This window comes from Schistocerca serialis, chromosome 6, assembly GCF_023864345.2.
Source record: "Schistocerca serialis cubense isolate TAMUIC-IGC-003099 chromosome 6, iqSchSeri2.2, whole genome shotgun sequence".
Lineage (NCBI taxonomy): Eukaryota > Metazoa > Arthropoda > Insecta > Orthoptera > Acrididae > Schistocerca > Schistocerca serialis.
Genome location: NC_064643.1, coordinates 484,854,473 through 484,876,480, shown reverse-complemented (window position 1 = coordinate 484,876,480; position 22,008 = coordinate 484,854,473). Strand labels below are relative to the sequence as shown.

General features: G+C 41.3%; 1 protein-coding gene across 4 annotated transcripts in view; it reads right to left on the bottom strand.

Moving 5' to 3' along the window:
- Positions 1-21,703, bottom strand: part of LOC126483732 (hepatocyte nuclear factor 4-gamma) — a 220,339-nt gene extending 198,636 nt beyond the window's left edge. For 3 of the 4 annotated variants that reach the window (XM_050106840.1, XM_050106841.1, XM_050106842.1), the window contains exon 1: positions 21,567-21,673. In XM_050106840.1, coding sequence (XP_049962797.1) covers positions 21,567-21,630 — 64 coding nt within the window. In that variant the 5' untranslated portion in view covers positions 21,631-21,673. Of the gene's footprint in view, positions 1-21,566 lie in introns of all 4 variants that reach the window. The other variant, XM_050106845.1, reaches the window with a different exon arrangement.
- Between the last annotated feature and the right edge of the window lie 305 nt (positions 21,704-22,008).

Here is a 22,008-nt window from a genome sequence, read left to right as displayed (position 1 = left end):
AGGAAGGATGTAGGTGCCTTTGAGCCAAGTTTATAACTTACGCGTCGCAATGGGAAACAATTACGAGGTTTCGAAATAATGATACTTCATTACTATTGCGCAGTGTAGGTGAACATGAGATGGGAGTTATATTATTGTGAGAAGCATTTGACAGAGCACTGAAAGATTTCAGTCGAAACAAGGGCAATGGAATAAATGACATTCCGTCAGAAGTACAGATATCTTCGGGAGAGCCAGCCATGATGTAGCTACTCCAGTTGGTGTGCAAGATAAGTTGGGCCAAATACCTCCAAACATTAAAAAGAATGTTGTAAGCCCAGTTCCAAAGAAAGCAGGTGCTGACATCTGTGAATATTACTGCACTACAAGTTTATTAAGTCAAAGCTGCAAAATATTAACTCGAATAATTTACGAAAGAATGGTTAAAGCCAACTCGGGGAAGATCAGTTTGGATTGGGAAGAAGTGCAGGAATACGCCAGTCGATACTACCCCTACAACTTCTCTTAGAATATAAGTTAAGGAGAAACAAACCTACGGCTGTATCAGTTGTAGATTTGGAAAAAATTTGTGACTATGTTGACTGGAATATACACTTCGAAGTTCTGAAGGTAGCAGGAGTAAATTACAGGGGGCGAAAATTTATTTACAAATTGTACAGGAACCAGACGACAGTTACAAAAGATTAAGGATATGAAATGAAAGCACTGGTTGAGAAGGGAGTGAGAAGGGGTTGTTGCCTACCCCGATGTTGTTCAGTCTGTGCACTGAGTGAGCAGTAAAGAAAACCAATGAAAAATTTGGAGAAGGAATTAAAATCTTAGGGATTTACCTACGACATTGTAATTCTGCCAGAGACAACAGAGGTCTTTGAAGTGCAGCTGACTGTGTGTTAGAAAGAAAGTGTACGATGAACATCAATAAAAGCAAAACACGAGTAGTGAAATGTAGTGGAATTAAATCAGGCGATACTGAGGGAGTTAGATTACGAAGTGAGACACAAAAAGTATTAGATGCGTCTTCTTATTTGGCCAGTACAATAGCTGACAGGTGAAATAGAGCGGATATTGTAAGACTGTATAGCTTTTTTTTATTGGTAACGCCACATAGCGCTCTGTATGAAAATCACTGGCTGTGCTGTATGCAGTCTGTGGCTGGTTTGCATTGTTGTTGGCTATTGTAGTGTTGGGCAGTTGGCTGTTAACAGCGCGTAGCGTTGCGCAGTTGGAGGTGAGCCGCCAGCAGTGGTGGATGTGGGGAGGGAGATGGCGGAGTTTTGAAATTTGTAAGACTCGATGTCATGAACTGCTATGTATATGACTTTTCAACACTATTAAGGTAAATACATTGTTTGTTCTTTGTCAAAATCTTTCATTTGCTAACTATGCCTATCAGTAGTTAGTGCCTTCAGTAGTTTGAATCTTTTATTTAGCTGGCAGTAGTGGTTGGTGGTTGTTCTGGGGAAGGAGACCAGACAGTGAGGTCATCGGTCTCATCGGATTAGGGAAGGACAGGGAAGGAAGTCGGCCGTGCCCTTTGAAAGGAACCATCCCGGCATTTGCCTGGAGCGATTTAGGGAAATCACGGAAAACCTAAATCGGGATGGCCGGACGCGGGATGGCCGGACGCGGGATTGAACCGTCGTCCTCCCGAATACGAGTCCAGTGTCTAACCACTGCGCCACCTCGCTCGGTATCTGGCAGTAGTGGCGCTCGCTGTATTGCAGTAGTTCGAGTAACGGAGATTTTTGTGAGGTAAGTGATTTGTGAAAGGTATAGGTTAATGTTAGTCAGGGCCATTCTTTGTAGCGATTACTGAAGGTCAGATTGCGTTGCGCTAAAAATATTGTGTGTCAGTTTAAGCACAGTCATGTATAATTGTTCAAAGGGGATGTTTCAATATAAAATGTAGACGCAATGACAAGAAAAGCGTTTTTGAAAAAGAGAAATTTGTCAACATCGAATAGTGATTTACGTGTTAGGAAGCCTTTTCTGAAGGTATTTGCCTAGGCTGTAGCCATGTGTGGAAGTAAATCGTGGATGATAATGAGTTTAGACAAGAAGAGAGTAGAAGCTTCTGAAATGTGGTGCTACAGATGAATGCTGAAGATTAGATGGTTAGATTGGGTAACTAATGAGGAGATAATAGAACTGGGGAGCTGAGTTGACAGGCCATATCCTGAGCTATCAAGGGATCACCAATTTAGTACTGGAGGGAAGTGTGAGGGTGAAAATCGTAGCGGGAGATCCAGAGCTGAATATAGTAAATGCATTCAGAAGGATGTAGGTTGCAGTAGTAATTCGTAGATGAAGAGAGTTATACAGCAGGATAGAGTAATATAATAACAGCAACAACACGGTGTACTCGCACCGAAAACGCGCTAACTTCCGGGTGGTTTCCCAACTCAGGCAGCAGTCAATATTTGTCTATAAATCTTATCTGCGGCTCTGATAGTTGTCCTAATAATGTCCGAATGAAATCGCCTTCGACATGCAGCCGAGTAGCGACATATCGCATCTCCGCCGGTCACAATAAGAATAATTTTCTTATCTTAACTAAAGGAAATTAAATATTGCTTTCATCGTGTAGCTAGTTTTCCTCTTTTGTCTGGAGGGAAGTCGGACGGTAGGAGCGGCAACGCAGCAGATAAGGCTAGTATTTGGAGAACCGTTGCTAGGAGCGCGGCAGCAGGCAGGGAATTGTCTACGTAGCGCTGGGCTGGGAAGACAACCGACGCCACAGCTCCACATATTTAAGGTGCGACCACGCGATGCCTCATTCCCCGTGCGTTAGTGCAGACGCTCGAAAACAAAGGTGCATGCGTCAGAATTGCCTGAAAGTGTGCAATGAATCCAGGTTCACTGTAGTATCCGCTCGGTCGATATCTTTACAATCCAATACTACTGTGAAAGTTTAGTATTCTTCATGGAAAATATAAACAAGATTGATTACTTATAATGCATTTTCTGCAGAGCTAAAAAGGACGGCAACAACGCTTCTTCATCTTAAAACCGATTATTCAAATCCAAACTTGAGGTACTAACAATGATTACAAAATTACATTTCTTGGGTAATAAAATTGTTTCACGGCATTATTTTCAGATTTACAACTAAAATGATATTGTCAGTATTAGCGCATATGCTTCTCACGTTATTCTTGTATTGTAAACATCTTGATATATTGTGGACAACGCGCTAATCAGAATCAAACCACTAAATTCATTGGCACTATTGGTTTTAACTGATTTTAAAAACTCCGCCTTCCGCAAAACACGGTGCTTTTTTTCTTTTCCCCGACATGTATCGACGCATTAGAGATATCTTCGGTGGCTCTCGTTTTACCTCCGTAAAACATACGAACGTTTGGTCGGTTCTTTATTTTAGACGTAAAAACAAAAATCTGTGAATTCTACTTTGTTGCCTGAAACTGTATCGATTTTAAACACTGAATTATTTGAGCAGTCTTGCTTTTCTGCATTTTATGGAACTAGAATGTGCCGTCTGCAAAGTAGGCGATATTATGTTTCTTTGCTCGAAGAGCAACTGTCTTTTACACTTATCCCGAGAGCAACAGTACCGTTTTTTTGCTATGTTGTGCATCCCTTGCTGTGTTTCGTGGGTTGTACAGGTAGGCAAAATAAAACTGACGTGGAAAAAAATTTCGTGCACCGTGAGATGGACAACTCAACTCTCATCATATGCACCTGAGGTTGATGATGTAAGCTGGCTTGCCCATCTTATGGAGCACTAAATACTTTTTTTTCAGGTCAGTTTTATCATAAGGGGCGATGAAAAAGTTTACGTTTGAGGACGGTACTGCAGCGTATACGCAACGTAGCGCGACTCCGACGGGTATACAAGCACTGACGTGTAGACAAGGCATTAGTTTATCATGCGTGTATTTCCGACGTGCGTGCGGTAAATGTGGAAACGTAAACTACGGCGACATTATTACCGAAAGCGTCCAAGCAGTACCAAACGTGCTGTTATTCTTTTCTTGGATGCCGAAGGATAAAGACTGGTAGACATCCATCGGAGTATGAAGAACGTGTATGAAGCAGCGGTGTTATCCAACCTCCTCTCGCCCCAAGAAGTTCAAGAGCCAGCTGGAAAGGCGATGCTGACCATGCGCTTTAATTACAGGATGCCATTGCTTATTGATTTCAAGTTACTGGTGCCTCTGTTACTGGGGAACGGTATCTATGCGATTACCACACCTTCGGCCCCTTAAAAAAAGGCCTTGAAGGGTCGACGATTCCTATCGGACGAGGATGTGCAGTAGACTTTATGGACTTCGTAACACAGCTGGATACGGAGTTTTACCAAACTGGTATCATCAGTGTAGTGTGTCGGTAGGATTACCTCACTGCTCACGGCGATTTTGCTTGATTGGCATACCGATTCTGAACTGCACGGCCTTTGAACGGAAACTTTTATAATGTCCCTCAAATGTCCATCGAGTAATTATTCACACTATTCACAATTTTTCAACACAGGAAAAATGCAGTAGGAGTTTCTAAGATGATTATTTCAAGCTTTTCCATTTATTAGATTGCAAATCATTTAGGCAGACGGCTTTTAGATCTAATACACTATTTTTACGATATTTTTCAGACTGGCTTCCAGAATAAGCATCTAGTCTCTATGAACTTCTTTTCGTTAGAAATCACGGTGCGAAACACTCAACAAAACTCTTCCAAATGCATGTTCACTTCATAAGCAGGATGATCACGCATAGCTGTTGTCAAACAGCGCAAGGTATTCCCAGTAAGAAGGGGAGTTATGTTCTTTGACGTGCGCCATTCATTGTGTCAAAATCAAGTGCGAAACAGCACCTTAATGCCTACTGTCCTGGCAACAGACTTCTGCCCACACTGTACTTGAAAACTGTAAGTGTGACCATTATTATTTATAATTAGTTGTTATGCGTTCACACTTTTTCAAATCGATTTATGCGATTTAGAGAACCATCAGAAGTTAGACTTTTAACGAAGATTACTTCTTAGAATCAATAATTTATTCGATTCTTGTAGTGGCGAACTGGCGTCCTATTCTCGCTATTTCGGTAACTCGTGACGCAGATATCTCTGTTTACCTTTCGAGGTGGTACTGAATAGTCGTTCCTCATGATTCCCGAAGAATCCTCTGTATAATGCAAGGGATGGGCTGCGAAATGCGGTAACGACCTCTTGTAAATTGTATCTCGCACGTGAATTGTTTGTGGCCACTCAAAACTGGGCAAATATCTCATTTTTTTCGACAGTACGGACTATGCCACAGCTGGCGCCATAGTTGCTCCAGCGTATGAAACAATCGCTGCCAAAGAAGGGAGACCTTATTGTATTTGATTGTAATGGAGTAAACGAGGCGTTCTTCAAGTATTCACACCACTATCGAAAGTATTTCTGCTTATAATGTTCCTTGGCAATCCAGAGTACTCTCTTACAGAGTTTCATTATCTGAAGGAAATACGAGATCACAATCAAACAAATACAAAAATGACTTTCTCTGTAGACCTTTCGTCCACTGTATTAAGCACTATGAGCACACTTTTTGCCATTTTAAGAGAAGGTATGAAGAGATTTTACACCCAGCTTTAGATCTGCAGGGAGCATTGCCTTTAGGTGGAGTTAACCCTGCCTTGCTCATGCACAGTGACCACTTAAGAAAACCGAAACCGGCATCTTCTGCTCCGTGGAGAGCACCTACAAAGTTTGAAACTTATACGCAACGCGAACGAGCACGTAGCATTTTATGTAAGTGAAAATAAAATTATTCTGTGAATTTGTTGATGGTATACCTGAGACATTGTCCACAGCAGTCTTGCCACAGTAATGTATTGAAATACAGAGACGTCGGACAGTGACATACTACTTTAATTCGATTGAAGCAGCCAAAGTACTACAGCAAGGTATCTCGTTTTCCTGACAAACAGTGCTTGAAAAAAAAAATCTGTTTTATCATATCCAGCAGTGAAACTTTAGAACATAATTGTGTTTACACTGAGATATCTGTAATCAAAATTCCTTGGCCTCTTAGAATTTGATAGTGTAGTCTAATTTCTGTTTGTCATCCAATACCTCCTTATTGACAGAGGAAAAAAAAACCGTAACATAAACATTGTGTGAAGTTACTGACAACATTATTTCTAGAGAATAACAGTCTTGTCTGCGTTTCTGCAGAACCTGTTCTCTTGATCCTGTATTCATGCCTCGGCTAAGACAGTTCTGCTAGGAACGAGACGCAGAGAACAGCAACAGCACGCTGCACCAGGGGCCGCCGTAAGTTTCGTCATGTGCCACGGGGTTATCGTCTACTGCCCTCAAGATCGCTGCCCGGAATGCCGATGACAGAACGAGCACGACATCCTTCTCATGTTTGTGACGTCACCAGCATTTTGCCGTGAGCCTTTTACGCGACATACTGGGTCTTAGGAAGCCATTACTGCTTCTGGACGCAAACACTGCATCTCTACCCTAAAAAGCAGTTCTTAACAACAACCAGGTCCTATATGTATATACAATCAACGATCTCATTTTCCAGTTCACAAAAAAATATTCGAATGCTTTCTGTTGTGCCTTTCGAATCTAACGTTTTCTTTTGAGAGACAAGGTACCGAAACCCATGAATATACATTATTTCTGTTCTTTTATTATGTATTTCAAGAGTGCATTTCAGATAAAGAAGTAAATTTTTAACGTTGTTTCCACTCAGAATACTTACCAACCCTATAGCGAACAGTGCTGGAGTTAATACGACTGTGGAATAAAAGTCGGTATAACGAGTGTTTCGGTTGACAAACTATGCACTGTGTATGCTTTTAATCTCATACACCGAAGGTGCAGTATGCTGGATTCGATAATAGATCTCTGCAACATTAATAGGGATGTTTGAAGCAACGCGTGTTACATTTTATACACAAAGGGTTTGAAAAGTGTTCCTTGAAAATATGTCCGAGTGGGAAAGTAAACAATCCTTACGAATCTGGCAATCACTAATTCTTTACTAATTATATTTGTGTTAATCATAATGTACTATCTTTCGTTCTCTGGTAGCAACAGCTACACGAAGACTAATTCAACGACACAGTTTGATAACGTAGTTTAACGGCATTCCTGTGAAGTAGGTATACTTCCCGGATTCTTGAACTGCCCATCCATATGCCATGAAAGGATCCACAAACCTGATGAAGCCAAATTTTGCTACAAACCGAATAGTGTTCTATTGTTTATGTCTTTATATCTTTCTTTTCTCTGACAACCAAGAGTTTGGGGGGAGGGGGGGGGGGGTGCGCACCCCCCCCTCCCGAGAGAGAGAGAGAGAGAGAGAGAGAGAGAGAGAGAGAGAGAGATTCTATTTTGTCGTATTAGATTGTAGAATGTGGCTATAGCGGCGTCTTTTTTATAACTTATTGAGGAAAGCAGTATTACCAAGACACTTCACGGAAAAAATTATTGCATGACATCATGAGTGGTATTTGGACAATTCTTTTTCGTCGCAGAAGTATGTAAGTTTTTTATCCCTCCTGTCTCGTTTATCTCGAACTGGTTAAGAAGTTGTAGACGATTAATTGGCATATAAAAAAGACTCTGCAATAACTACATTTCACAGCCTGAAACGACAAAAATAGAATACGTGGAATATCAACAACCCTGAGTGACATACTTTTCATTAGCGAACTGAACGCTATCAAAGCCACATTCTGCACGCTACGAATCAGATACGCTATTTAATACCAAAAAATTCAAGTTCCATTGACGTTGAAATACAGGTTTAGACTAGTGAAGGTATTATGTAACTACGTACAGTTCTCGACTGCATTCGAGTGAAATTTAAGAGAAGGAGTACAGTGGCAAGGCCAAGTATCTGATCCATAACTGATAATCGTTAAGTTTTTAAACTGATAAATATGATTGTGTGGCTTCTGGTCTTCTGAAAGGCTTCCGCTATGTCTTCGGGTCAGTGGTTTCCGACTGTTCCGGTTCTTATTTTCTCTAGCGGCTTCTCATTTGACCTCATGTAGCTTTCCACTACTCCTAAATGCACGATAGTCATTCTGTCACCATAAACGAATGGAGAGTACGAGTACAATCTACGCATCAGTAGCCAAAGGCAATGTCGCCTAGTACAAGTTGTTGACCTGCGATAATAAAGCAAATATGATAGAAGCAATGGATTTACGATCATTTGATGCCTCAGGGAAGAGAAGTAAAGTGATGTAATGGCTTTATGGTATGCAGTAGGAATTTTCACAAGATATAGAAACTTGCTATATTGTGTAAACTATGCGTTGCAGCCTTGTGCGCGTTCCGCCGGGAAAACTGTTTTCTCGTTGCAAAATAGGGGAAATTACGCTGTGCAGGCGGGAATGGTCTGGATATCTAGTAATTCCCTGTTTCTTTCAACGCATACAGTGAATGCAAACCAAACCACTCGAAAAACTTTTGCACCGTCCACACGACCAGCGTAGTTTGTATTTTTTTAAATCTAGAATCTCATTTGCAAGATTCCTTTGACTTTAGTTTATAGCTATGCGCAGACAATTGTGTAATGGAGGTCAAGGTAAAACTGCATTTCCAATGCAGTTTAGTAGTGTGCGCTGCATCGCCAATACTGTACGAGACATTATAGATTGCGTGCATCTCCAGCTACACTCCGCAAGCCACCTCGCTGCATGCTGTGGAGGATACATTGTGTACCACTGTCAATTTTCCCATTTCCAGTTCCAAGTGTGAATGGTTCCGGGAAAGAATGATTAATGGTAAGTCTCCATGTCAGCTTGGAGCTAATTTTACCATCGACGTCTTTCGAGAGGTATAGGGGAGGGACCAATATATTGGTTGATTCTTCTAACAAGGGAACCTCCCCATCGCACCCCCCTCAGATTTAGTTGTAAGTTGGCACAGTGGATAGGCCTTCATAAACTGAACACAGATCAATTGAAGAAACAGGAAGAAGTTGTGTGGAACTGTAAAAAAATAAGCAAAATATACAAACTGAATAGTCTACGGGCCACATACGCAACATCACTGACACAAAGCTCAGGAGCGCCGTGGTCCCGTGGTAGCGTGAGCAGCTGCAGATCGAGAGGTCCTTGGTTCAAGTCTTCCCTGGAGTGAAAATTTTACTTTATTTTTGCATAGTTATTATCTGTCCGTTCGTTCATTGACGTCTCTGTTCACTGTAATAAGTTTAGTGTCTGTGTTTTGCGACCGCATCGCAAAACCGTGCGATTAGTAGTACGTAGTACGATTAGTAGTACGTGCCTCTCCAATGGGAACCGAAAACATTTGATCGCAAGGTCATAGGTCAACCGATTCCTCTACAGGAAAACAGATCTGATATATTCTATACGACACTGGTGACGGCATGTGCGTCACATGACAGGAATATGTTGTCGACCCACCTAACTTGTACACTTGGCGAATGGGTAAAAAGATTCTTCTACCTTGCCCGATTTAGGTTTTCTTGTGGATATGATAATCACTCCCAAAAAAGTGATGGAAACATACGAGTTTGTCACATAAACTGAAAATAAAAAAATTAAACTTTTCACTCGATGGAAGATTTGAACCAAGGACCTTTCGTTCCGCAGCTGCTCACGTTACCACGATACCACAGCGCTCCCGCGTTCCCGGTCTCCTTGGTGTTGCATATCTTCCCATTAACTACTCAGTTTGTATATTTTGCTTATTTTTTGACAGTTCGACACAACTTCTTCCTGTTTTCTCAATTGATCTGTGTTTAGTTTTTCAAGGCCTATCCACTGTGGTGCCAACTTATAAATAAATCTGAGGGGGGTGCGATGGGGAGGTTCCCTTGTAAGAACGCATGTGTGTGAACTCTAAGGTATGGTTCTCAGTGAGGCGATACAATATGCACTACGGCACGCTGCAATTGGGGTCGCGCAACACTACCGTTGTCAGTGCGACACGTGTGTTCCCACAGGAGCCATGCAATGGGCAACAAGACACAACAAGAGGCAATAGCCTCGGCTGTGGCACGTCGCTGCCAGTCTCGTCACAACTTCCAAATGTGTCAGGTAATTACTTGAGACTGGAAAGAAGTATCAAAAATGGTTCAAATGGCTCTGAGCACTATGGGACTTAACATGTGTGATCATCAGCCCCTAGAACTTAGAACTACTTAAACTTAACTAACCTAAGGACATCACAAACATCCATGCCCGAGGCAGGATTCGAACCTGCGACCGTAGCAGTCGCGCGGCTCCGGACTGAGCGCCTAGAACCGCTAGACCACCGCGGCCGGCAAAAGAAGTATCGCTCTCCTTCCAGTATTAATAACAATTTCGATATATTAGCTACATTTAGTACACAGCAATGTATACCTAAAATGCACCATTCGTAAACTGGTCAGTAATTGCATCTTATATTGCAAAATTTTCAAAATATGCCTATGTTTTACTTAAGTTCGAAGTATGACAGCAACTAGGGGCAATAGTGAACAGAAAAGAAACTATTAGCTGTGATATCAGACTATAAGATGCAAAAAAAATTAATTTTATCGAATAGTTTCTTCAAATAAAATGAGAAAGATTGCGTAATGGAGTATACGCGAGAATTCCAAAACAGTGGTTTTTAATTTTTAATACAAGAACTACTGAATAACTACAGCGATGGATATACTCGTAGCATTGATTCAGTTGCATAACGAAAGTTTTTTTGAAGGAACATCAGATACTTGAAATTCCATTTCTCTGTGTATCACCTAGTGATATTACACAATCGTATTGGTTTTGTATCGCTATCGTTCCAGTGTGAACCAGTTAAGTCGCTTCAGCTACGTTTCTTATCCCTCCACCAATGCGGGTTGCTTCTGTTATCTATCACGAGTCGCTTCGCGTATCGTATCACCTCAGGGAGAAACACGCCCCTAAAACCAAACCCCCACCATGACGCAGAACGTGTCTCGTTCAGCACCTGCCACTGGAGGTGGCTGAGGATCTCCTTGACGTTTTCAGGCTTATTAAATGAATCGGAAACGAAACTCACTGCTCTTCTTTGGATCTTCTACATTTCCTCAAATAATCCTGTTTGGTATAGTTCGCACAGTGACGAGCACTGTTCTATTAGTCTAACGAGAGACTTTGTCAGCTATCTCCTTTTCCCTGAGTCGCATCTGCCTTACCTGAGATTAGTATGAGATCGTTCCACTTTAAACAGCTCCATACGCATATCCTTAGATTTTTTTAGGTGTGACTGCTTCTAGTGATCGTTCTTCAATCGTGTTATTTTATAATGGGTCCGACTACTGGTGCGCAATTTACATTTGTTTACGCTATCAACTGCACCTAGCGTCGATCCTCTACAAATCTTCCTGCATTTCGCTGCATTTTTTCTAGAGTTGCGTCTTCTCTGTATACAACATCGTCGTCGGCGAAGAACCTCATGTAACTTCGGACGTTATCGGCCAGGGGTATGCCTAAATTTGTTTGTACATCTGAAGATAGCTTTCATCGAGAATGAAATGCTGAGTTCGGTTTCCCAGAAACTGTTCAACACACTGACACAGACGTTCTGATATTCTTTACTTTCGTATTTCGTTCATTAGGCCCCACAGCGGAAACGGCAGAAATTTCATAATACACTGTCCAGTCTGTCAGCATCCCTCGAACGGTCATTTAAACCACAGACTACGAGCGAATTGCCGTTTTACGGCTAGGAGAGGGAGAAGCTGTCCGCCGCATTAGTGGTCAGCTACAACAGCTACTGAAATCACAGTTCGTAGCTGTCCCGAGGTGAATGCGACGGAAAGTGCGCTGTCTTTCTGGAGGCAATTGGGAAAGTTGTGTCGACGCAGACCTGGCGCAACCGTCTTGACACGATCAATTTGGCCTCTAGTCGCCCATTACGACCAACGGTGCAAACCGTTCATCAGCGTGGTACGCAGAGGAAAAGGTGCTGGGTTCCCTTCAACGACGAGTGCAAGATTTTCCTAAAACTGATTATCATCAAAGAACAGTGTTAGACAGAGAGATACCAATACACCCCTCAGGGGTGTAGTGCCATGGATTCAACAGGAAGGTGAGTTGTATTTTGGGCCGTTACCATCTAAGGATGTAACACGGCTGTCATCACTATCGCATTTCGACGATGGGTTGTGTTTCAAGCGCACAACGGTCCCATCGTGAACATCTTCCAATAACGAAGGAAGAAACAAGATACTGAATGTTACCCAGCAGTAGACTTATTTCACAGATGAACACTACCGAAAAGACTGCTTCTATTTTAGTTACCGTTTAATTTTTATTTCGGAGTAAAGTAACTTGTTTTAGTCTCATAAAGCTCTTTCTTTCATTCCCTGTTCTCCGTGAATCTAAGCTCAAACGCGTTTGCAGATACGCAGGTGGTGCAGTATGATCTTGTTGTGTATTATAACACACTCAGTGTCACTTATCTTCTCTTTTCTAAAGCATACAATGTCGTAAAAACATTGTAATGAAAAGAAACAAGAGCACAGGCCCAGCAGCGTCGCAGAACGTTATGGAGTTCAAGGATTTACGGTACAGAAAACAACTCGCCCCCCTCCATACTGTCTCTTGTCGAAAATCTTGTGTTGATATCTTGAGGGGGCTCGGAAATTATTCTTGTTGACACGTTATCTACCTCATCCAAGTTTTTATGAAAAAACTCGTCTTCCGTTTGAACTGTCCGTACACTCAATATCAAATAATTAAGTGAAGCTACATAATAATTTACCAGTTCGACAATCTATGAAGGTGTCGAGGACACTTCTTTGTTTTCCACTCCAACGGAACATGCAAATTAAATGAGATAAGGTGATTTCCCTACGTTTCTTATCTTATCTCGTCGTTATGATCCTAGCACTGCTGTTACGTGTCACGTAGGGAAATATTTTGAAGTGTGTCACCGTATTTAGACATACTCTGACAGCTTTTCTATTGGCAGTAAACAGCTTCCGGCATCATTTAAATGATCTCCATATATACGCTGAGACTAAGTGAAGTGCGCAGCGGAAAACACTATTTTTTGAGAGTGTATTGAGGTTTCTTACCGTTACATCCTCTAATGTAGCGTGGGAAGGCTGACAGTGTTTGTGCGTCTCTATGCGAGTTTTTATTTGGCTAATTGTATGTGCAAAATATTTGTAGGATATATACGCAGATTTTGAGGGATATCCGTTGCTTCTTCTCGGAAAGCTGGCTCTTGAGATTTGATATGAGAGAACAAAGGACAACCCACGAGGTGTGGCTCAAATGTTGGTTATAAATGGCGACACGGTGCCTGTGTGATAATTAACTGAACAATTGGGTGTGAAAGTCTTGTGTAATATTAACATGATACAACAAAATCGTAAAAAATTAACAAACGTTTCATTTAGTTTCGAATTTTTTCTGAATACAGCCGGGTTGGATTTTTAGCAAACGAGAGGGCTTCCTTTTGAAACACTGTCCTTGTACTCTTTTACAGTGAAATACTGATCACTATGTTGTGATGATCTTTAACGTCAATCTGCCCTGTGCAGTATTTAGCGTAGTTCAGGAGAGTATTTTGGAAGCATTCTTTTTCTCTAATTAGCTTTAAATACTACAATGTCACTTTAATAACTTCGTTTACTACGAGTTTTCGTTTGTCAATGAACTGCTCAAACAGATTTTGGTTTTCGTCTTCGTAAAGACAGTACAGCATTTGACAAGTTCCGTAATATGTGTATTGAAGTCGCACTGAAATTTAGTAGCATTTTTCCGCGTCTGAGCTATGTCATCTGCCATTAAATTCACGCTGTATGTCCTTCTTGCGTTCCCATAATATGAGATGGAGACTGTGGTAGCGCCTCATGCTAAGCCTAGTATCAGTAACTCGGACGGCCGAAAGTAATACTCGCGGCACGCTACAGTGCGAAATCCCGACGTTATCTGCGCTTTCGGTACTTTCTTATTGTGTGTGTCAACCAATTCATTAGTCTATTCAGCTGATGCTATGCCTTTCACATTCTCTCCCCTGCTCTTTCCTTTTTTAGTGCCATCTGCAGCTATCGTTTTCAGCGAGACCATAAAAACCAGAATACACAATCGTCCTGCCTGTTAATATGTCTGGAACAAGAAAGATGTCTTAACAACGATAGTCACAGTACATCTCGTCGCTGTATAGTATACACCGATAACTTACGTCTGCTACGAATAGTACAGTTACGCAGCATTCGGTGAAACTCAAATCTGATCCCAAGTAGACACCATGTTACTGACACAGTGTAGTACTTCAACGGTATAAAGCAGTTTCGGTTTCATTCTCTATCTCTTCACCATAAAAAAAAACACAGGGAGACGAGAGAGAGAGAGAGAGAGAGAGAGAGAGAGAGAGAGAGAGAGAGAGAGAGAGAGAGAGAGAGAGTAAAAGAGATTAAGTAAGCGAATGCTTGAAGTTTTAGACGATGCACGGAGAAGGGAAACGTTACGTAGCTGTGGTTTCTGTCACTAATGTTTAGTCAGCACTGACGTCATAGGACAACAAGAAACACACTGACAGTGCAAACTTTGCGTCGCCATACTTATATTACCTTAAAACCTTTTATTTTCGTATCTCAATGCTAATTGAACTGTGAAGGGGTAAAAATGTTCTTCAGTACCAGGTATCTTATTTCACTGAACATGCCGTCTGAATTGTACGTAATGCCTTGTTTCCGAGATTTTTGCAATGATGGTTCGACAATCTTTGAATGGTTTGGAGGAATCACTTCAAAATATCATTAGATGTAGGATTTGTGAATTGGCGTTTCATATTAATTGAAGAGATATTATTGTGTACGAAAATCAAGGCCGCTATCAGGTCAAATACATCAAGTCAGGAAATTAAATTTTTCTTTAGTAAAACAAGTTACGTCTGTTATTAAATACAAGTTGTAGCACGCTGGCACAACGTGAAAGGCAAGACAAGACACTTGCGGGAAGCCTGCCTGTGGTAAAACTGTGTACAAGCCATGGTAGGCCATAACGTCTCATCGATTGTTGGTCATGTGTAGAATGGTTACCTCGAGGTGGTATGTACAGACACACTGCAGATTCGGCAAAGAAGCTGTTATTGTTAACAAATCGCTGAGACTTTAGTGCGGTTCTTCGATATAAGCTCAAAAATGAGGATGCAGGATATCTTAACCTTTCAGACCAGCTTGTCCTGGTGAAAATTTAAAAACTTTTTCGGATTTCGTATCTCGAAATTGCTTCTACCTGTGCTGAGATGAAAGGCAGCATGATTCCAAGCAGCATGTATTAGCGCTAGTACCACTATGATAAAGTCATTAAACAAATTCACGGTCGCAGCTGTTTTCCTTGACCAAACACAAATACTTCGGATTAGCCATTTTCGAAGTAACTTAAAAGAGATACGTGTGTGTGTGTGTGTGTGTGTGTGTGTGTGTGTGTGTGTGTGTGTGTGTGTGTGTGTGTGTGTGTGTGTGGCGCACGCTACCATACGTAATGTTTGGTGTCTAGTGTTTATGGAAACCCATGGGAAAGAATAGTGACATGCTGGTGGCTATTAAATGTGATTTAGGAAGCCTGAATTAGGATTACAGGACAGCTATGGGAATGCTGTTGTCCTTAAGACGAGACCAGCTTTCTTAAACGTGCGTCACCTACCGTCTGTGGTCGCTGTGTTGATTAGCTACATACAGCATATGAATGATACTAAAATAATACTATTAAATTGGTTTACATGATACACACAAGACACAGGGCTAACATAAGTAACTTCAAGTTTCGATTATTTCACACACTTTTAGGCAAAACAGCTCTCGATGATAGTGCTGTTACACTGCATTAGAAGACAAGAATTTTGCTAGAACTGAACCAACTCTACAGGTTCTCTTACGTGACAGAATTAGCTCCATATAAGAGGGTGACCAAACTCTTCCTGCAGTACTACTGTTTCATACACATATTGTATGAGATCCTTCTGTTTCATACGCTTAACATCACCTTCCTTTCATTTCCTTCAAGGAGCTCAATCTGGTAATTTGTGCTAGTCTTTTGTCGTTTGGAGTCGAATATTTTAACTTCACTCACGGTTGGAAACGACATAATTCAATAAAGATGCAACCTAATTGTATAAAACTGGACATATATTACAACCAGCGTTCAGTGTCAGTTCCTTCTCTAGAACCACCCATGTTGATGAATTTTATGTATTCGAAAACTGCCCGGAATCATTTGTACCTGTGAAAAACACGTTGAGTACACATTATAAAAGCCATCTAGATAGTTTTTGGAAACTAGCTGTGGTAGTAAGAATCTTAGTGAGTTACAATACTGTCTTTCCAGCGCCCTGTCATTCGGAAGGAACATTTCATGGGGAAATAATTGGTATGGCGTATAACTGCACCAGAGTGATGCAACGGGTTACTGCAATTTTCCTACTTGTATCATTACGAAAATTAGGGAATATCACATCTGGGCAGCTGTACAATTATGTGAACGGCGCACTGTGAGTGATTATGGAGTGTAACGCAACCGTGCCTATCTTTGTACAACACAAGATCTTTCATGGTTAACTGTTATTCAGATTTATCTGAGAGGAATGTATCGTGAAGGGCATATCGAACTCCAGTCACTAACAGTACCATTTAATCATACTGACAAACAATTTCACGATTTTAACTGGGATTTTTTAAAAATACTTACGCGGTTTATCAAGCGCTATTGTCCATTACAGAAAATCTATGTTATCGAAGATTAACCGTCCTTCGAATTCGTGGTACCTTTATCGCTTCCAACGTTTACATCTTGAATTGTGAAAGCTACGCATGTGTAACACGTTGGCGTCACCCGGTATCTACGCATTGTTTTCATGTTGTTCTCGTGCTCCGTGCCTTCTGAAGTTGAGATATACTCTTATTGTGATATGCTTTAGCGTTGCGCCTTAACCGTGTTGCCTTGGTGCTATTTCCTAAACAATAAATTACTGCCACATTGTTAAGTGGCTATTCTTCACACATGCTTATGTATTGTTTCTATAATATGCAGAATGAAACTCATTTGTATTATAGCTGTTAGATCGTTACCGCGTTACCGTAATAAACACAGTGCGAGAAATGTCATACTATGTGGAACTATTCATGTATACATCCGATGCGATCTCATTTTGTAAGAGAAAAATCTCATTATTTCGTGGGCTGTTAGTTTAACGGAAACCATGTCTTAGAAAGGCTAATCATTTACATATGATTACATATTAGATGAGTCTTGATGGAATATGTGCGTTCAAGAATGTGAGTTCTATAGTACCAGAAGTTTTAGAGTTTCAGAGTCTTTTTAGGTTGCTTCCTTAGTACTTCACTACAAAAGAATGTTTAGTTTCAAGACATACTTGCCAGCAATACAAAAACTTCAAAGTTTGTATGAGCAGTTCAACGCTATTACATGTTTACAATTTCGATATCTCAATTCGCAAATTTTATGTGGAGGCTGCAACACAAATGCTTGCTTTCAACAGTGAACAGCACAAACTCTTTTCCTCCGAAAATCAGACGAATGAATGGTAAGAAACGTGAGAGATGGGTGAAAATCTGGAAGGCAAAGCAAAGAGGTAAAGTCGTAAGAGCGAGAGCGACAGGACATACAGATGGAAGATAGGGGTTTTAGGGAAGATTACCCATACCTTTCACGAACACAGGACGAGTGTTATTGTTACTTAATGGACTGTTACGAAAAAGTCGGTATTTTTTAAAAAAATTGTTTCTATTCTTTCTTTGCGCTGCTGTTAAAGGTGTCAACTCTCTATGATTTCACATAGGAAAGAACCTGATTCTCTACTTGCCTTATATAAGATGATTCAACTATCCCTCCCGACAGGTTTTATGCAACCTGCAATGCTTTCAAAAATTATGTGCGAGATTGTTATATTCTTGCAAACTCCATGTGCAAACCATTAGTATGACAGAAAAATATGAACAAGACCTTTTTATAGATACTTTAATGTAGTCACATTTTTTACTGGTATACGTTTTCGCTAGAGACAATGGTTTTCGAGTTATTCAAGAAAAACGCGTTGGAAGGCCACTTTATTAGGTTTTTCTTGAATAATTCGAAAAATACGGTCTCTAGTGAAAACTTATCCCAGCACAAACTTTAACTACATTAAATTTTCTACAAAAAGGCCCTGTTCATTTTTTCTGGAGGACTAAGTTTGCACAGAGCGAGCGAAAGAATATGAAAATGTTGCACGAGATACTTGAAGGTGTTGCGGGTTGCATAAAATCCATAGGTAAGGGGCAGCTGCATCGCCCTGTACACACTATTCATCTAAGAAGATTCGAGACTTATTTTGTTCCTGGTGTGCAAGTGACGTCATCGCAGTAACTTCAGTGGCAGCTTGAACTAACAACTGTAAACAACAGATGAGCATTCGTCCAGTCGACTGTGAGCAGATAGTCTTGAAAAGTCTATGTGAGGCCTTTTGTGTCAATGCTCTTTTGTCACAAATCGCAAAGGAGCAACAAACCGAACATCTCTCATCTATATCATGCGGCGCAAGCCACCAAACGATGTGTGGCGGATGGTACTGCTGGTAGCAATAACTAACCCCCTTCCTCTCTTTCACTCGCGAATAGCGCTTGGAAAGACTGACTGTTGGTAAGCCTCTGTATTAGCTCTAATTTTTCAGATCGTCTGTTCAAGTGATTCTCCAGAATGTTTTGAAGAAGAGGGAAGAGCAAAGTTTTTGTCCCCACACAGACTGGCCATCGAACAAAAACTACGACGTCTGGACCATTGCTGCAAATGACTGTAATGAAAAACGCAGGACGTTCTTTTCTGGAAGGAATCATTACGGGTCACGAGACTGTTAATACGAACCTAGCACAAAACGACAGAGTGCGAATGAGTGAACAGCACCCGAGAGAGGGACTTTTCTGACAGTTTGACATGGTTGCATGAACGTTGTGTGCGTTGTAAGTGGGAGACACTATGCAGAACACCTGAGGCCTTAAAACCACATATGTGCAAAGGAAGCTGAATGTCATGTGTGAGCATGTGAGCTAAGGAGGGAAGAAAGAGGAAAAAAATTATAGACTACGGTGGAACATTGATATGTATCGAGACGAAGTGGATAACTGGGAAGGTTATCTCCAGATAGGGCTTGCAGATCGTGTAATGACCCGTGGTAGAGCAGGAACGTTTCAGCGAAAGAATAGGCGATCCAGTATTGCGGCACAGGGAGTCCCAATTGCAAATAGTGGGGGGGGGGGGGGGGGGGGGGGGTGGCAGGCACCTCTCTTACAACAAAAGGAAACCTTCGGAACTTCCTCATCAGGACAGGGGAATGGGAACTTTTTTAAACAAGTAAGTCCAGACAGGAACAATGTTTGCGGTAGTGTATTTGTTTATGTATAGACACTGTAAAGTCAATCACTTGATCGACATTTGAAGTGTACCTGTATTTCTCCAATCGAATTGGGTGGGAGGTGCTTGTTAGTAGGTCACTAACAACGGTTTCCTCAGAGTTTACATTGGTTTGATATGAATTTATGTTTCAATGCTGGACGTTTGTACATCGAAACATCTCAGTCTTTATTACAAAATAACGCCTAAACATTCCTGTTCAGTGCAGTAATGATCCATTCCAAGACTGCCAATTTAATGAATGAAAAATGCTTTGGAAGTGTGAATTCTCAAATGAAATAAAAATTTTGGCCTACAAACCTTAACATTTTTAGGTGTCTTCTCTATGGAAATAAGGCACGTTCGAAAGAGTTGAGGTCACATTTGTTCAGACCCCTCTGACAAAACACTATCGTGAAGATTGGCGTTTACCTCATTTCTTTGATATTCCTGTTTGAAATGTATCTTCTGGTGCTTTTGCTTGTGTACCGGATCAAAATTTTTTCCTATGACTCATTCAGGCGGATACAAGCATGATCGGCACACAGAAGTTCAAGTTTGATTGCAACACACTCCGACAAGGGCGACGATAACTTTACTAGAAATCGTTTTCTTTCGCTGTAACTCGTTAGTGTGCGAAAGAAAGTACTGTCTCACTGGCGGCAAAAACAACTCCAACCAAGATGTTTCGTAACTGTCTTGTTGCGTCTGATTTTCAAACACGTTATCGGAAGCCTTTTTATAAACACTAGCCAAGAGCTTTTTTTTTTTTTTTTTTTTTTTTTTTACAGAGGCAAGCGCGACCGAAGAAACCGTTCTTTATAGTAACAAGAAAGGCAGATTAATAGGAGTTCGATTGCATTTACTCTTCAGAGAATTAAGGAAATCTGCTGAGAGACTTTTTTTCTCCTCAGACGAGGCAAGCCATTTTTCCTACAAGAAATTAGTTACCTGAAATTACTTCAAAACGGTGCTCATGCGTACTACGTGTATTTCTGTCCGTTATGACATGTTGGGCACTGAAAATATTAATTTAATGTCCAGGTTTCGTACACATGTATTTTTCCCCTTCTATTCGTTAAATGCAAAAGCAACTGATTTAGCGGAATTTTGGTAGCTTTCTTTCGCTATGCTCGAAGAAAAATTCTAGTTTGGTCTCTTTGAAGATACTTTTTCCCCCCACCCCCCCCCTGAGCAGCAGCCCTTGGGCACTGCTATACGAGCAGTGCCGAAACACTTTTGTAAGAGCTTATATGCTGCTTCATTTTTATGTTCTCCTGTATGTCATCTCCGAGTGTTTCGAGGTAAGGAATTATTAGACAATATAAACTGTAGCGTATGAATAAAAAAGAAACGTTTAAAATATGGTAGGCCAAAAGCTCAACTAATTGTATTAGAAAAAGAATGTACAGAGTTCGTATTTGTCTCAATATCTTTTATTCTTAACAGTGACACGTCGTGATGGCCGGAAATTTCAATGTTTAGCCCTTTTACGAAAAGGATTACTGTTAACAAAACAATTCTAACTACAGTATTATTTCGCTAACAGACGAACTTGTCTGGACGTACTATAAAAGCGTAGCATCTGCATTGCGGTTGCTTAAGTAGCTCGGAATATTTGGGTATCTTTTTCTTAATAGGTACCAAAAGCCGTCGCCTCAGTTTCTGAATCATACTCTTTACAAAACCATGTCCTTGACAGTTTTTAAGCACAGTAAAACGTAGTTTGGTAGACGCTGACATCGACGAACATATAAAGAAGCGTTTACCAGTCACTAAAGGAAGCAAGACTCAATATTCAATGTGACGGAACTAATGGCAGTGTCAATTACGTGCAATGGGTTAAGTGTGCAGGACCTCTGGGAAACCTCTTTGTTAGGCGGTGACAGACACGTATGGTAAAGCGCAAAATAGGTACCGCTGCTTTCGCACGAGGCACTGTTGTGAATGAGTGCCCACACTCAGAAGGATTCACACGAAAAAAATTAGTATTAAACATTGCTTAATTAATTGTGAATATTTAGTGCGCAGTTCACAGTTCCTAGGCAGCTCGACCAATATCCATAATTACTGGAGAGCCACAGAAGAAAAAAGCAGCTTCTCGGACGCAGTCTTTGAGCCGATATGCCAAGGGACAGCAGGTAGGAACACCCGCTCCGAAGAGAAGTGGGTCTGGACGGGAGAGGTAATGCGGGCTGCGCCGGAACTACTCACCGGCGAACTGTAAGAACACGTCCTCCAGCTTCATTCCCTCCACAGGCTCCGTGCAGACGTACATTGGATCTGTGAGCGCCGACTACTGAGTGTGCCGCAGCAGCCACTGGTTTCCGCGACGCTGCTGCCGCCCAGCGGCTGATGGCTACTGCCCAGCCGACTGCCGCGCTCCTAGCGGCCGTCACGGACCGCCAGCCTCCCAACTCTTAGAGCCTCCGGAGCTGTACCCGCTGTTTATCTTTACGTGGGTGCAGCCGACAGATACGTAGCTCTACATCTGTAGCTCTCCTTCACACATTGAAGTCTGGTGTATATTAGCGGGAAAGTAACATCAGGGATGTATACTAGACATTGTATGAGGAATGGAGAGGTAATGTACCAATGGCCATTTCGAGGAGTCAAAGCTATGTTTAGCACACGCAGCATGTTACATGCAATACCT